The 16,596-nt window shown below is 37.6% G+C and overlaps 1 protein-coding gene across 6 annotated transcripts in view; it reads right to left on the reverse strand.

Annotated features, from left to right (window-relative positions):
- KCNIP4 (potassium voltage-gated channel interacting protein 4) overlaps positions 1-16,596 on the reverse strand; it is a 401,922-nt gene that overhangs the window by 287,821 nt on the left and 97,505 nt on the right. Inside the window, exon 1 of one of the 6 annotated variants that reach the window (XM_032108707.1) lies at positions 7,015-7,488. The exons of 4 other annotated variants lie outside the window; for them this stretch is intronic. In XM_032108707.1, the coding sequence (XP_031964598.1) occupies positions 7,015-7,102 (88 nt within the window). In that variant the 5' untranslated portion in view covers positions 7,103-7,488. Of the gene's footprint in view, positions 1-7,014; positions 7,489-16,596 lie in introns of those variants that run through there. One more of the 6 variants, XM_032108713.1, reaches the window with a different exon arrangement.

A 16,596-nucleotide genomic window follows, 5' to 3' on the forward strand; every position in this document is an offset into this window, starting at 1 on the left:
CGCAGAATTACAGCTGCTGAACTGTGATACTCTACCATTGTTTGAAGCAGTGATAACATCCTGACCCCAGAGAAGTTTATTTTGACTTTTGGGGCTGGGTTTGTTTGTTTGTTTGTTTTTAAATATCAAGATTGATGAAACTCATGTAAAGGAGCACTTATCAAAGGCTTCATATTTTTCTTAGGTAAAAAAATACCAAACCAATTAGTGAATGCAGGTTGTACTTCTTGATGGCATGTTCCTTGATAAAACAGGTTATCAAAGGTAATTTCTAGTCCATTTTGTCTTTTTTTTGCACAGAGATTTTTTCTGGCCTACTGCCAAGAGGAATATATCATCTGAGCATAGGTGTGGGAGGCCTCACAACTGCACTCCTCTGACTGTCCTAGCTCACATACCTATCACTGCCAAAAGTCCGAGACTGCTTAGGACAGTAGTTTGTTCTGAATTCTTTCAAGGGCTGCTCCTTGGTAAATCCAGGAGGAATCCCCTTTTTTGAATGCAGGTTACCAATATAAAAACATAGGAACTACTTGTATTGGTTCAGACTAAGGATCCATCTAGCTCAGTATCCTGTCTTCACCAACAGCTATCAATGTAAGCCCAGTGAAAAGGAGAAACAGAACAAGCACTTCGAACATTTTCCCCTAACACTTTCATAGCCATGGACTTTTTTCATCTCAGGGAAATTCTTACATATTTAATCTAGACAGTGTGTCCCAACAGGTTTGTTTTCCAACTCCTTGCTTAGCTGGTCCCTCTGGACTCATGCAGAACTTTTTGCACTTACAACACCCTTTAGTAAGGAATTTCACACGTTTATCAGCCCCAGGGTTTTGTCTCTGGCCAGTAATAGTAAGCTCACCACCTATCCATTTAGACATAAAGCTCATTTTGCCCAGCATACCACTTCACTTTATGCTACATCAAACTTTATCTGTCATTTTACTGTCTTTGAGAACCATTGCACAATGTCTGTCTACAGTAGAAAGTCCCTATAAAAGGAACAAAAACATAAGAACCAAAAAACAAGTCTGTGCATTCCAAGATTGTATTTATTTCAGTTTGCATCCAAATTTCTAATTCAAATATATCCTGCTCCTTGCTGCTTCTATACTCCAAGTTACTCTGTACAATTATTAAATGAAAAGTACACACACAGTGAAGAACTGTATTATATTGCACAAGGCTGAGACAGTCTTAATGCTGCCATTTCCTAACATTTTGTCTGCATGATTTGGTAATTTTATAAGAGTTCCTTTAGGAATATTTTTAAACATAATATCAAGTGCTGTGTCCTACATACAGCTGAATTTTAATACTATCTTTATAAATGGCATCAGTAGTTTGGACTCTTACAGCAACAGTACAGAACATAGGACTTATAAAAGGAAGATCATGAAGGATGACCACAGGATGCTTTCCAGTGCGTCATTTGCAAGAGAAGCTGAACTGTATCTTTCATTATAATTAAGATTCAGACTTGGAATGAGAGATTAAAACCTCAATTTTTTCAACAGAAATAGTATGCAGCATGGTAACTTTGTCCTTTTCCAATTAACACACCATAAGAGGCCTTAAGATTTCAGTGAAGGCTCTTTTGGAACGATCTGGAAAAAAATAGGTTATATGGTGGAGTTAATGTCTAAAAATCATGAGCCAAGTAAAATATTTAAACATATCTAGGAGAATATGTTTAAAGATTAGGGTATTGCCTTTAGATGCCCCACTTCGAGATATCCACTACTACTTCATGCACCTGTGAAGTTGAGTCTATCTCGAATATGCAGGATTATAAAACTTGAAGTTGAAACATTTTGCACAACACTGAGATGCAAACCAGGAAGAGCAAAGGCAGTCTATGTAGACCCATTTCTGAAGAGGAGAAAAAAATATAATTTTTGAGTGCTTAACTGTAATTTATTATAATACATTTTCTAACAAACTATGTTACTTGAAATCTGAGCAATTTTCTACAAAATTGCTGAAAGTTCACAGTAAGTCTGCAGCGTTTGACAGGCATATAGGTAGGATAGATTTTTTGAGGGAACAAAATAAATATTTTTTATTTTCTCCAATTCGAAGCAGAATGCATCATAAGTGCATTAAGTTAAGGCATTCTCAGCTTTTCCCAGAATATATTTCACATTGCCTGCTCCTAAGTTCAATACATATTGGTCTTTTGTCTCAGAGCAATGTCTGCACTACAGCCTATTCTAAACAAAAAGCCTATTGGAGTGATAATATATACAGGGATAGCATAATACAAAAGTGTTTTCAAAAGCCAGGTACTCCACAATACAATAAACAAAAATTCCTAGACATATTACAGGAGAATTCAGGCAAAATTCAACTAATATATTTACTTAACCAACAACCAAAACAACCCAAAAAATTTGAGGGAGTTTTTGTAGATTTTGTTTGGTTGGTGTTTTTTCAGATATTTTTCTCTCAGTGTCTGATACTTTATACTCAGGCACCTCTGTCAGCTATTACATGAAACCTACTCAAAATCCCACTTTGCTGACATGTGGTATCCAGCACACCCTTCCACTGAAGGGATTTCCTTCAGAGGTAGATGAATTCCAAGACAGCACCCGCAAAAGTTGCCAATCCTGGTCAGGAAATTCGGCGAGCATAAAGTACAATGCAGAATTTCAAATGAAATCTGGATCGGTTACTTTTAAATTAACGACACTTCTTTCCCTAAACAGGACATGGCAAATATTTCACTCTTGCACATTGGAATTTGTGAAATTATACATAGAGAGAATATTGCACCTCTGTATAGGAAAAGGTTCCGAAAATCCAGAGGTTCAAACTACCTCATAGGCAACACCCAAGAGATGCCAACCTTGAATCTGGAATTCTTTCCTATTAAAAATAAATGAAAAAATACTAATTAGGTTGACAAATAATACTGATTTTGTATTAAATAAAAAAGAAAAAGGAAATATTTCAGCAATACAAAAAAGGCATTTGGAAACACATTAAACCTATGTTTTCCCATGAATGTTGACATTTTAGCTTTTCCATGACATCTTCAACCTAAAAGGTCCTTTTAAAATAATTTTATGTTATATCCTGTTTGCATAAAAAGAGGAACAGTCTTTTCATCTGCTCTTTCGGTCTCATACTTTTTTTAAGATTATTTTGATATTTTGAATTATTTTTGTCTTTTAATTTATTCTACTTCTCATATTATTTACCATAGAATTTACAGGAATATGGTAACCTGCATTCAAAAAATGGTGATTCCTCTTTGATTTACCAAGGAGCAGCCCTTGAAAGAATTCAGAATAAACTACTGTCCTAAACAGTCTCAGACTTTGGCAGCAATAGGCACATGAACTAGGACAGTCACAGCAGTACAGTTGTGAGGCCTCCCACAGGTTGAGATCTATGTTCAGATGATATATTTCTACTGGCAGTAGGTCAGAAAAAATTTCTGTGCAAAAAAAAAGACAAAATGAAGGACTAGAAATTACCTTTGATAATCTGTTTTATCAAAGAACATGCCATCAAAAAGTACAATCTGCATTCACTAACTGGTTTGGGGTTTTTTACCTAAGAAAAATATGAAGCCTTTGGTAAGTGCTTCTTTATACCAGTTTCATCAATCTTGATATTCCAAAACAAACAAACAAACCCCCCAGAAAACCTAAAAAAGTCAAAAAACCTGACATCAATCCGTAACTTAATTTTAAAAAGCCTAGAAGAGTGAGATTACTTCAGTTTGTTGGAGAGAGTAGAACTTCATAGCCAGGGTTGTTCTCACTTCCTTCATTCCCTGTATACATATATGCCAACTGGGAATTTGAATCTGTCCTGTAAAACCTGGCCTCCTATATGACACCTAATAGGTCTTATCAGGCATTTAATAAAAACATGCCTGAAAGGGACATAACTGTGAAAATTTACCACTGAATTCAGTGACTGTTTTAGCTCTATCATCTCTTTATTCCCCATACTTTACCAGTTGTGACGGTTAAGAAAGATTTCCTAGTCATTGCTCTGAAATCACTTTTCCTCCATTTTAAAATAACCTGTGACCTACTTCTTGATCTCACAATGATTTATTTTGTTATTTATATTATGCAAATCCATGTTGCATCCAAAAACTAAAACATTCTCGAGAGTAGTGCCAAGATTTTTACGACAGTGTTTCAAAGACCAGCTGCTTGAAAGTCAAGAGGCAGGAGGCAACAAAGTAGGAATTGGCATGACATTTGGTTTGCAATCTTCAAGCATCTGAGGCAGTATGTTTCACTTGTGGAAACACATCAACTTACTATATAACAGAAATCATGGAAAATTAAAAACTTTTTTTAAAAGACTATTTCTTTTCACTACATTTTGCTATCAATCATAGTGACTTGCTGTAAAAAAAAAACTGAGAGAGATCTGTATGCATTCATGCAGAGACTGTCACTTAAAACCCATTGTAAAGATTTATGCAGCATTTACCTTCAAGCAAGGGAGTAGTTTCACTAATACTGGTTCCAGCTGAGTTGACTATTAAGCACAAGTCCATGCTTATGTATGATACAGACTGCTATATGAAATAATTTTTATTTTACACATTTAGATTTACCACAGAACAGGTCTGTAGGGCTATTAATGGTTATGAAACACAAGTTATAAAACCAGTAATCAACAGTGACTCCTTAGCTGGGCCCATAGCCAGTAAACCCAGTCTCCCTCCTATACCACTTTGTTTTGTTTTCTGATCAATGTAATCACACCAGCTGCAGCAGAGCAGCTTAATGTGTAGATTAAGTATATATTCAACACGCCTATCCATACAGAAAGAAGGGATGGATTAGACTCAGTGCAAGTACTTTCGAGAATGTGTAGTTCCAAACTATAAAGTATAATTTAAGCAGTAAGGAACACCTGAAAAAGAAATTAGAGGCCAAATCATATCAACAATGAAATTAAATTACGTTCACCATTGCACTCCTTAGTAAACATTTACACTTTGAAATTTATTGGTCGCTTGCGTGAGGAGATTGACTGCTTCTAAGAAGTTAAATAAGCACACTTTTATGTTTCTGATACCTATCCTAAATTTTTGAATGCTCAAGATAGAAACAGCAGTATCTTTAATATACGAAGTATAACTTTCTAACACTTTCCACTAGGCTTTCTCATTCATCTTCATTAATTATCAACCGATTATCAACAGAATTAATTCTGCATTAGATTCTCCAGGGTGAAAAATAACTGGTTTGCAACAGTTGAAGTTATTGAATAGGACTGGGCTATGCAAGAGCATAACAGTGGAGCTCTACCTCCCTTAGCATTTCAGGTATTATAATATTATCTTGTTTGCCATATAATTTGAACATGACGAAGTCTATTAGCTTAATAAGAGTACTAAGATACCACTACCTGTAGTAAAAACAAACTGAAAATTTCCAAGGAACTATCTCAGCTCTTCCTATGAGTGGGGATTTTTTTCTTGCTTGCTTCTGTTAAAGGCCACTCCACTTGGCTTTTTACCATTGAAAATGAGCTGTTTAATTATAAACAAAAGAACTTTAGTGATAGCATATGAATCAGTATCCACAGCAAGTCTTGACAATGGTTTTGAATTGTGAGCTCAGAAAGGTTGCAGCACAAATGTCAGTCTGAAAAATAGCGTAGTGTGTGTGCATCATTCGCCAGATAGGAAAGGAAAAGCTCAGATGACTTTGTGAAAGGAGTATTGGTATGAATTTCTAACACATCTTTCTTCTTGCATCATATATTATTTAATTTCCATAGCAACCCACGGGAGCAAGAAGACTGTTTTCAGAAAAATCTGAATTGATGTAATTCACAAAAGAGAAACTACGATAGGCTAGGAGTGATAGAGAAAATAAAGGCAGGGAAATTCTGTTACCAGACACTCAAAGTTATTAAAAAGCTTTGTCAGATTTCCGTAAGTTATAAGCATCCTATAAAGTATGCATTGCCAGTTTGTGCTATGGCCTTTATAGCATTGTAATCCCAAATCTGATTAATTGCATGCATCAATTCTTCCAATAATTACTGAAGAGTCAACTTAGCTCTCAAATCTTTTCATCAGTGCCAAAACGAAAACCACAAATAACCAACACACCACCACCAAACAAACAAAAATGACCAGCTGAAACTGTCAGATGACTTTCAATAAGTGGCTTTTAATTCTCAACAATCATGTTAGTATAACTGGATATTATCTGCTGATGCTGGACTTGCAGTTCTGTAGGGGAAAAAAAAGTAACTGAAGTCTAGAAAGAAGCACAATTATATTTTATAAATACAGAATGACATCATGTAAGTTATCATATTTGTCAGCTGTTGAGAACAACCATAGAAAATGCTGAATTGTGAGAAAAGTATCTTTTCCAAAGTGATAAGAAGAAAACTACAGCATCTGCTCAGTCTAGCTTAGAAACCTTCCCTGGTACTGCACACTTTGTCCAAGGTTACAGAAAAAAATTACCTAAGGAAAGTTGACAACCACCAAGTTTCAAATTCCTTAAGGGCAAAAGCACAAGTGTTATTTAAAATTCCCTACAAGATACTTACTATAACATCACATTGACTGTTTGCAGCTGATTTACATCTTTAGATAAGCAAAACCAAGCCTTCGAGAAAAAGAATGTAGTGTGCTTGTCAAAGTAAATCAGCCCAAGAAACAGTGAAAATAAAAAAACCGTAAGATTCATCCTTTATGACCAATGTGTCCTCTCTGCAGTACCTTTAACATGTACAGGTGGACAGGTGTAAGCATGTACACTCACATCCCGATTTGGGTTTGTGTGTGTAAAGGCTTAGAGAATGTCAGACTGTCTAAACACTGTAACATCAGACTATGCTGTTTTCATTATACTCAGCCAGAAAGTAGTTCACAGATCTTCTTTTATTATTATTTATAAGATGAAAGGAATGATAATATAAAACAATGACAACCCTAGATTATCCTTACGCAATTCTCTTGTTCTCATGCTGAACAGCTCGACTACAGAGAAAAACAGTCATTACCTGTGTGAAGAGAACCTGTGATTAGCCTGAGAAGGTACTGGGCAAATTTCAATATTTCCCGCTTACACCGCTTCCTACAGCCACTCATCTTAGGCAATGGGGTATTCCTCTGAGGAGAGCCAGAAGACTTTGCCAGTAAAGGCAATAGTTTCTGCCAGCAAACTTCTGGGGCAGCTCAGAGCCTCACACCGCCTCGCCGTCTCCTCACGGCCGAGCAAGCTCCCGCCGATCTAGCTCGGGTGGCTGCGCAAGGGACGCCCGCGGAGGCCGGCGGTACGGGGCGCGGGCGCTGCCACGGCACAGCGCGGTGCGGCTCGGCTCGGCTGGGCTCGGCAGGACACGGCTCGGCAAGGCTGGGCAGGACACGGCTCTGCACGCACAGCTCAGCTCGGCTCTGCAGGGCACGGCACGGCTCAGCGCGGCTCTGCACGGCTGGGCTCGGCGCAGGCACTGGCGCGGCCACGGGCGCCCCCGCCGCGGCCGGACCCGCGACGCAGGCACTGGCGCGGCCACGGCTGCCCCGGCCGCGGGCGGCTCCGCGGGCGCGCAGCCCGGCGGGCGGGGCGGTGCCGGTGCCCGCCCCACGCAGGCAGCACAGCACCGCCCCGGGAGCCGCTCCGCTCGGCGCTCCTCCCGCGAGCAGCGGGCGGGCAGGTGGGAGCTGGCCCGGGCACGGCACTGCTCCGTTTCCGTGGCGCTGGGCGGGGGGAACCCAGCCGAGAGCAGAGCCCCGCCCAGGCCGGCCGCGCACGGCGGAGCCGAGGGACGGTCCTGCCCGTGCCGGACCTGCGGGGTTGTAATCGAGGTGTGAGCTGGCGGGGCTCCACTGCACTTGCACTCTTGCATGTCGGCCTCGGGCCCCGTAGCCTGTCTGAAGGTCATGGAAAGGCCGGGGCACTGCACACCTGTACAAGAGGAAGAAAGAAGCAGAAACCCAGCTGGTAGCTCTGTGCGGGGACGTGCCCCTGCTTTCCAGCTCCCTGACCTGCGGCAGCTGGGAAATAGGCTCTGGCACAGTTAGCTTTGTGTGGTTAGGATCTCTCCAAGGAAGTCTCGGAAGCTACCTGTACGCCTTACTGTTCCCTTACAAATTCATTGTGTTCCAACTTGCTGAGAAGTGTTTCTTATTAACAAAAATGATCTTCCATAGTCTTCATCCATGACCACAGAACCCAAAGAATATATGTTTTCGTTTCCCTTGGAATACTTCCCTCCTCGAGAACAGCTCTATTGCATTAGAGGGTGATGCAATATATAATGCCTAATACAGTTAAAAAGAAAAAAAAAGACAACCCATTAAGGAAAAGCTGAACAGAAGAAAATCATCGACTGATCTAATTTTAATGACAGCACTGACCATAAAACATTTTGGTGAACGCCTTTAAAAAATTACAATAAACAAATGCACATCTTCAAGCTATTGTCTATATTATGGAGTGCGCAGAGATAAATACATTAGACACAATACATCAAAGCATTATCAAAGTTGCAGTTAGATGACACAGTTTTCTGTGTCTGCTATCTGAAGCACAAGCATGCTGTCTTACGCTTCCAGTGAGGCTACATAGATAATGGAAAGAACCAAAATAAAATAGCTCACAGAAGCCCCCAGGTTACTCCAACACAGGGATTAGTCTGAGAAGGATATGGGCAAATTCCAGTATTTTATGTTCGTACTACTTCCTACAGCCACTCATCTTAAGCAGGAACTAATTTCTTGGCACAGTTTCTTCTGAAAAAACACAATACAGTTTGACCAAAGAAAACCTCCCAAAAAAAGACCCCCAAAATCCAAAACCTCCAAACAAACAAACAAAAACCCCCAACCAAACACCCAAACACCACCACCCCCCCACCCTCCACCACCAAACCCCCAAACCCCGTCAGATTCTGAAGTATTGGAGATGCCAGTGTGCCTTACAAATTTCTGAACTCCTCTGGTCTCTGCAAGGAAAACTCCTTAAATAGCTGGTAAAGGCAAAGAGATACTGAAACCATTAAGTTAGTATCTCTTCTTTAGAAGAGGACTGAAGGGTCAATGCAAATCGTTCTCAGCTGGAGTACTTGACCTTTTTAATCCTTTGACATGTCCAATTGCTTTATAGAATTTTCACTAGCAGTGTTGCTTCAAAATAAGGAACTGAAAATAACTGAAGCTTAAAGAACTGAAATACTGGTTTTCTAAAGCCATAAGCATGTATCACCAACACCATGCTTTGATCTTCTTTCCGCCCAAAAAACACCTACAAACAAAACTGTATCAGTTCTGACACTGTTTCCTAAGCTTTTACATTTCAACACACCAATAACAGTAATTGCTACCTAAGGAGGAGTTCATGAAAGATTTTTGACTAGTTTCACCAAGATATTTTTAACAATCAGTGCAGTATTTTGATAGCTTTGGATCTAAATCTATCTCCCAATATTTCTCTGGTCAGCAGAAAAGACTGACTAAGACTAAAGGTTTTTCCTCCCAAATCAAGAGAGCAAATCAGAGAAAAGGGCACAGGAAAGTTAGAATAGAAAACGGTAATAAAACTACCATAGTACTTTTTAACAATACAGTGAAATAATATGATGGACAGTTGGACAATATCAATTTCTCTATATTGGTAACACATCTTTTTAATTTTTTTTAATTGATGAGACACACTAAGGTCCTCAGTCAGAGCCAGTCTCTTTCCACTGAGGTATATAAATACTTTTTTATATCTACAAGCTCGGTCCATTCCTAATAATTCATAATCCAAAGAGCTGAACTAAAACCCATTGAAAAAAGATCCTCTTAATGTCAGAAGGGTCTGGATCAGTTCGTAGAACTGAATCAGTTCCAGACTTTGGAACCAGGTACTTAGAAAAACCACTATTTAAGTATAATGGAGGAGGAATAAAACAAAACAGAAGGGTTTTTTTCAGACATTAGGAAAAGCAAATGGAAGGAAAAAGTAAAAGCTGTTTGTAAACTGGATTTTCAAATCGTTTCACTAAGTCCAGCTCATGGGCTCCTAGAATAATATAAAATACAAAATTACTTTGTTTTGAAGTACTTGGCAAGAATGAAATGACTAGGAAGGAAACATATGCAGTTTTTGTAAAAGACTGTCAACAACTGCAGTCAAGATTAAAAGCAAAATGTAAACATTTCCCTGAATGTACAAAGCATACTATAGCACAGTCAGGACAAACAAATTTATAACAATAAAATATTTTCTTCCTTTGAGGGTTTCTACACAAAGCTACAAGAAAAATCTTAAAAATCTTTGTCACCATGGGAAGAAAGCAGTGCAAAACCAAAAATGTATGAAATTAAATTCTATTCAGTCCATAGATGAAATTCTACATGCATTTTTATAACTTCAGTTAGGGTCTCAGCATCACAGGTCTCTGCCCCAGGCCTACCTGTTGGCAACTGAAGTGCGACCTAACCATCCTTAGAGGAGGGTACACACTGATACAGCTTTAGTCTAACACTACAAAAGAAAAAAAATACACCGATATTGTAGTTCAGAGCTGGTCATTATTGGAAGGTATGTATCAGTATTTATTTACTTTTTCCTGTGTAGGAATAGTATTTCACTATAAAACAGAACAAACCAAAAGAGAAATACATTAACTGCAACATGAAAACAAATTTTTAAAAAAGTAAAGAAAACCAATGATTTTTAGATTGCTTAGGTTCCTGGGACAATGTGTTTGACTCTTCTTTCAAAAAAGAAAAAATCTAAACCCCAAAAGCATTGCGCGTCGCATAACTGACCATTGCAATATCCTGGCATTAAATGGTGAATAATGATGAATTAGCTAGCATTATAGTTTTGTTTTGAGAGAGAAGAAGTTACTAAATTCAGATTTTATTTAATAAAAAAATAGGCAAAACATCTCTTAAAACATTCAAGAAGAAATTAAATTTGGTTGTTGTCATATTAAGTAACAATGGCAAAGACTCAAATGCCAAAAGCACATATAATGGTTTAGGGAGAGAAAAAAAAGCCATCACAGATATTTGATGAAAAGAAAGCCATAGACTAACAATGACAGTGCATGCCAAATATAAGTTTGCCAGTCTGAGAATAAAAAAAACCAGCAGAAGCTGAAGTGACATATACAGAGCACAGGTTGATTGGCTTCTTACAGGCAATTTACCTTGTATACCTCTTTCATTTGCACACAATCCTCTGACTTCAAAAAACAAAATTTCCTCCTGAACTAGCCCTTGCTATTGACTAAAAGCAAATTGAAATCTTACAACAAAAATCAACTCAATTAAATGTTTCAACCTCATCAGAAAGGGTAACCACAGGAAGTTATCCAGGAGCACAGAAAACCTGTAAACAGTTTCCTCGATGTTGACTCCAGAGGCTTGTAAGAGCCTTTTTTTTCCTTAATGCAAATACTTAATTCCACAACTGTTTTTTTTTTTTTTTTTAATCAGAGGATTTTTAACCTTTTTAATTTCAAACAACAGTGATATTTACAACCTAAGCACATGGCAATCAATAACAGATGGGCAGAAACAAACAGATGGGTGAACACAAGGTAACAGCAAGATGTTTACGATAGAGCATAATAAACAGCTGCCACAAGTAGATGACCATCATCAGATCTCTTCAGTTGCTCCTTGCCTGTCATAAAAGTAAGGGTCCTCCTAAATTACAATCCCTACTGTATTTATTTTAATAGTTCTTCTGTGGACTTATGCTTCTTGACTTGACAGTATTGTGCACTGAGGTGTCCAAAGTTCACCATCATTATTCAAGTGGATGCAGCAGGATGAGAGTCATTCATCATAGAAGTCACTGGAAACCGCAGAAGTAATTCCAAATTATTCATGATGTCTATGAAAATATCAGCTACCACTTTTAGCCACAGCCAGTGAATAGCAACAAAAATTCTCTTGGACGTCATTTGCCCAAATTTAGTCTTGGATATTAACACAGACCAGAGATGGCTATATGATAGAATATGAGCTGGGGAAGCAGAGATGCAGGCATATGTTCCCTTCCTAACTGATCAGCAGTTACATGATAGCTAAGTTTACTTAGATTAAAATGCTATAGTGACAACAAGGAACATGAAACTATTTCTTGCTCTATGCGTTCCATATTAAAATGGATGTCTATGTGGGATCAGGAAATTATCACATTCTGTCTTGTGGGAAAAATAACTTCCACAGAGCCCAGGACAAAGAGTGAGGGGACTGCCAATGTCCCTGGTCATGAAGACAGATGTACTTACCTTCTTTAATTCTTTTTATACTCTTCATATCGGAATTAAAACCTTCCTATTAGCCAAACTGTTACTTATTCAAACTGCATGCAATGTTTTTAAATGTGGAACACAAAATAATAAGAAATTTTTATTTTGGCCTATGCTAGTGAAAATTAATACAGTCTTCCCACTTTTGTCTATAGTTTTTAATTTCTCCTGAAAGCTTGCTAAGAATAATATCTTCAAACAGCTCTGTTGCTGTGTTTAAAATAGGGCTACAGAGAAATGACTGCTACCTCACACTGTTTGCATAATATCAACAAATTATACATGTGCTCTATTCTGATAGCTAATACCTGCATAAAATAAATTACTTTCATTGCTGTTGTAGTCCCAGACTTTATAAGTTCAAACATTTATAGTTTACATTTATGTAAACTAATAAAACATGTTGGCTTAGCCAACCATAATTTTTGACCAGTGTAACAGAAGTACTTAAAACATTTATCTCTATTTTTCCTACCTTCCCAGAGGTAGCTGCTCTCAGAATGCCTTTTTTTACCTACTCAGTGTCCTTGAAGCTTACCCCAAGGATTCATTTTCACACAACACTCTAAGATGATACTGCAGACAGTCAACCAGGAGCTACAGCTGCCTCAACCTCCCCCACGGTCCACCTTGCCTAATTAAACATTCATCACTCCCAAATGCTGCAGTGTCAAACATGAGCAACTTCCCAGCCTGACCTTCTACAGCCAGCCAGTGGTTTGTGCTGGAGAATAAACAAGACTGGGACTTATCTGCTGAAACATAAAATGGCATAATGCAGTTTTCATGTTGCACATTAAGTTCTGTGCATGCACTCTAAAATTCTCACTGCAGAAGCCAGAGTACTCACTTTTAATATTCAATATATTATAGAATACCTGTATACAAATCTGTATGGGCAGTGTTATCAATAAACTTTCTACAAAAAACTAAAATAGTATCTTCCTTATTATACAGATCCTGTTTTTTATATATGGTCATACCTTTCAACTTAAAAATATATTATTGCTGAGTATCCTCAAATAAAAACAGAAGATTGAGGCACACTAGTATCAAGTAAATGAGGTTTTTTTGGGTTGTTGTGGGTTTTTTTTTTTTTTGTGGCTTTGGAGTCTTATCTGAGTTCCATTTACAAGAAATTTTGGGGTTACCTCCAAGACAAAAGAGATAGGTTCTTGTAACTCATTTAATTGTATCAGACTCTGCACATATTTATATCTATATTTGATGGAAGAGAAATCTGAACAGAAAAAACCAGAAGGAAACATCTTTCCTGTTATAGAAACCATAGCTATAATAATCTATAAGTTCCATAAAACTTTGAGATTTGATATAACTAAAATGTATCTATATCACGTCCATACAAAATAAAAATATTGTGAAGGTTGTGTTTTGACCCCAACACCTACATTAACCTGTTAAAGAGAAAAATATCAGAAATTGGTTGTAAACAAGCCAATACTGCGTATGCAGCATTCTTAATAGAATAGGCATTTCTCCAAATTAGCAATGAGAATTCTATAACTAATACAGATTAAGCCAGTAATTAAAATATTCAAAAGAAGCTTTTTTTCACAATATATATGAAAAAATACACCTATGTATATAAACCTACATCTATGTATGTATCTATACTTATCTGAAATATAGATATATATATAGTTTAAAAAAGGTTGACTTCATAGCTTCAATAATTATCTGTTGCAACTTATTGCAACTTATTCGCCCCTAGGATTTCCCATAAGTGGTCAAAACCTAGAGTTCTTCTTCCAAGTCAAGGGCTTCCCCACAGTTTTCAGGCATTTTCTTTCCCCTTTTATGCTAGCTATGGCTTGATCCTCTAATTAACCTAAAATTTAAGATGGAAAGTGGAAATCCTTAAGTTTTCACATCCTTAACTGGCATGAATTGTAATGTATTTCAGTGAATATACTGCAGCTACTACCTCAGGGACGAGAAAGACAGAAGAGAGGTACCACAGCCCAAACATTTCTTCAAAGCCTACATTTTGGTTGAAGCAGTTTTGCAACAGCTCTCCTTCATCCACAATTTGATTCTGTTAATTATTAAATATGAAGTACCAGTGTTGAGAGCAAGTTAAATTACCACATTGCTAGGTCTATGGTCTGTCTTTTCCCTCCTGGCAGGGTCCTGCAGATATTGACAGGAAAAACAGTTCATCAGCATTCCTGGGGAATCCTTCAGTTATGCCCTTTGGGGAACATGAGCAGTTACCAGTCTACTCCAGATTTTCCAGAACAGTTGTGATTGTAATAAGGACCCATAGATCTTCTTCCCACATAATACAGCTGATGAGCTCTCACACAAAGTACGTAAAATTTGACTGACATAGAGGAAAACCATTTTAAATAGAATTGATCTGATCATATCTATGGTTTGATAAACCTGAGCTAAACCTTGCTCATGAGTAATAAGAAAGGTTTATATGCACTTAAAACTCTACCACTCTAAACTAAGTAATATTTTTTCTACTCTGCACCCTTATTTTCATTACAGGCAAAAAAAATACATTCCAAAAATCATTTTATTATTATCTCCAGGCAACTGGAAATTCATGTAGGTTTTGTGATACAGATTAAGCCTGAAGAAGCTACCCATTATGTGGTTCAGGCAGGAAATGGTCATCAGGGATATGAATCAGAGGATATCACACCCATTTAGCATTGCTGGACCTGTAAAGGAAACATCTGAGTCTGTGTTAGGGTCTTGAAGTTGCACACTACATACAGTGAGTAGATTTTGATGGCCTTATCTGTGCAGTGTCATCATTTCCCTATCTTCTATCACATATTCTTCTGTAACTGTATGGCCATTTCTCTGACAAGTGTGGCCACAACTACTTGTGGCTTCAGGGCAAACCTCCCTCATCTGCCCTTTTCATACCACTTTAAACCAGTCCCTAGGGACCAGTCATGAAAAGAGGCAAAGTAAATCTCAGAGATTAAAAGCAGGAAAAAGGAGCAACCAGGGAATTCAATCTCACATGTGACACAAAGGCATCGGTGAAAGACGATTTTTGGTTCCCAGGTGGGAGCACTTAGTGGTAGGGCAGGTACCTGGGACCGTGTGCATGAGACCTCAGGAAACTGTAGAAATTGAGTATGAAATCATTGCAGTCTCCTAGCAACAACACTCTTAAGATGTGATCAAGTAAAGGCCTTAAGCATAAACACAAAACTTTTTTCAGCTCTATAGCCTAAGGAAGTGAAGCAGTGTGATTATGAACTCAGCTACTATAAAGTTACAAGTCAGTGACAATAATAACCAGTATATGGTCAAGGTGAGTATAACTTCATTAGTTGCCTGTAAATAAATATCTAAATCTGAAGCCTAGAACAAGGAAATAAGTAAAAGGCTGGTAATAAGCACAACTCCAAACTCTACAGATCAGTACAAAGGACAATAATTTGATATAATACACACATGTTATATAATCAACACTGATACTCAGGAACATAAAGATACAGAGGAATATCACTGCTTGTATCTTTCATTGTGAGGAGAAGAAATATTACTAGAAGAAATTGTACACTTGTACACTAGAAGAACAATGGTAAACTTTAAACTTTACAGGGTCTTATATGGTGGGTATGAATACTACTTCTATTTAGGCTGTGCAGAAATTTCCTTGTTCATATCAGCTGGTCTGTGCCTCAATATAGACCTTCAGTCACCAAATAGAAATCATGCTTTATATTACAAAAATTATGACATCAAACTTTTTCCCATCAGAACAGGACAGCTATCTTTATTGTGGTAAGTGTATTAAAAATGGAAGAGATAAGCTCTTCGGTCAAAAAAAAAAATAAAAAGCTATTAGAGTTATCTTATGTCCAAGGAACAAGACTGGGGAGAGGGGTGAAAAACCCCCCAGAAAACCCAACAATCCTTCACAATTTCCAATAGACAGCTAACTTGTCAGGTATCAGCATCTTAATTGCAAAGATGCCCTTAGCAGTTTTATTCATTTATGGTATGTCATACAGTTTTCTTTCCTCTCTATTAGGTAACTCCACTCTTAACCTCAAGTTCCTTTTGATTTAATAATCACATTTTATCCCACATTATTTTACCTTATCATTATCTAGACTCCTTCATATTATGTCTTCAGAGATAACATGTATAGGTCACATTTTAATACTTTACCTCTTTGGTTTTCCACCCAATGAAAGGACAAAAAGAAGATTAAAAAATGGGTAATAAATGTTTTAACATGTTGATATTTTTCTTGAAGGCAAAACTTTAATCTGAAAACAATCATAGGATTTCCTCACTGTTTTAATAGATACTGCTTTGGCTTCTTTG

This window comes from Corvus moneduloides, chromosome 5 (assembly GCF_009650955.1).
Source record: "Corvus moneduloides isolate bCorMon1 chromosome 5, bCorMon1.pri, whole genome shotgun sequence".
NCBI classification, from domain to species: domain Eukaryota; kingdom Metazoa; phylum Chordata; class Aves; order Passeriformes; family Corvidae; genus Corvus; species Corvus moneduloides.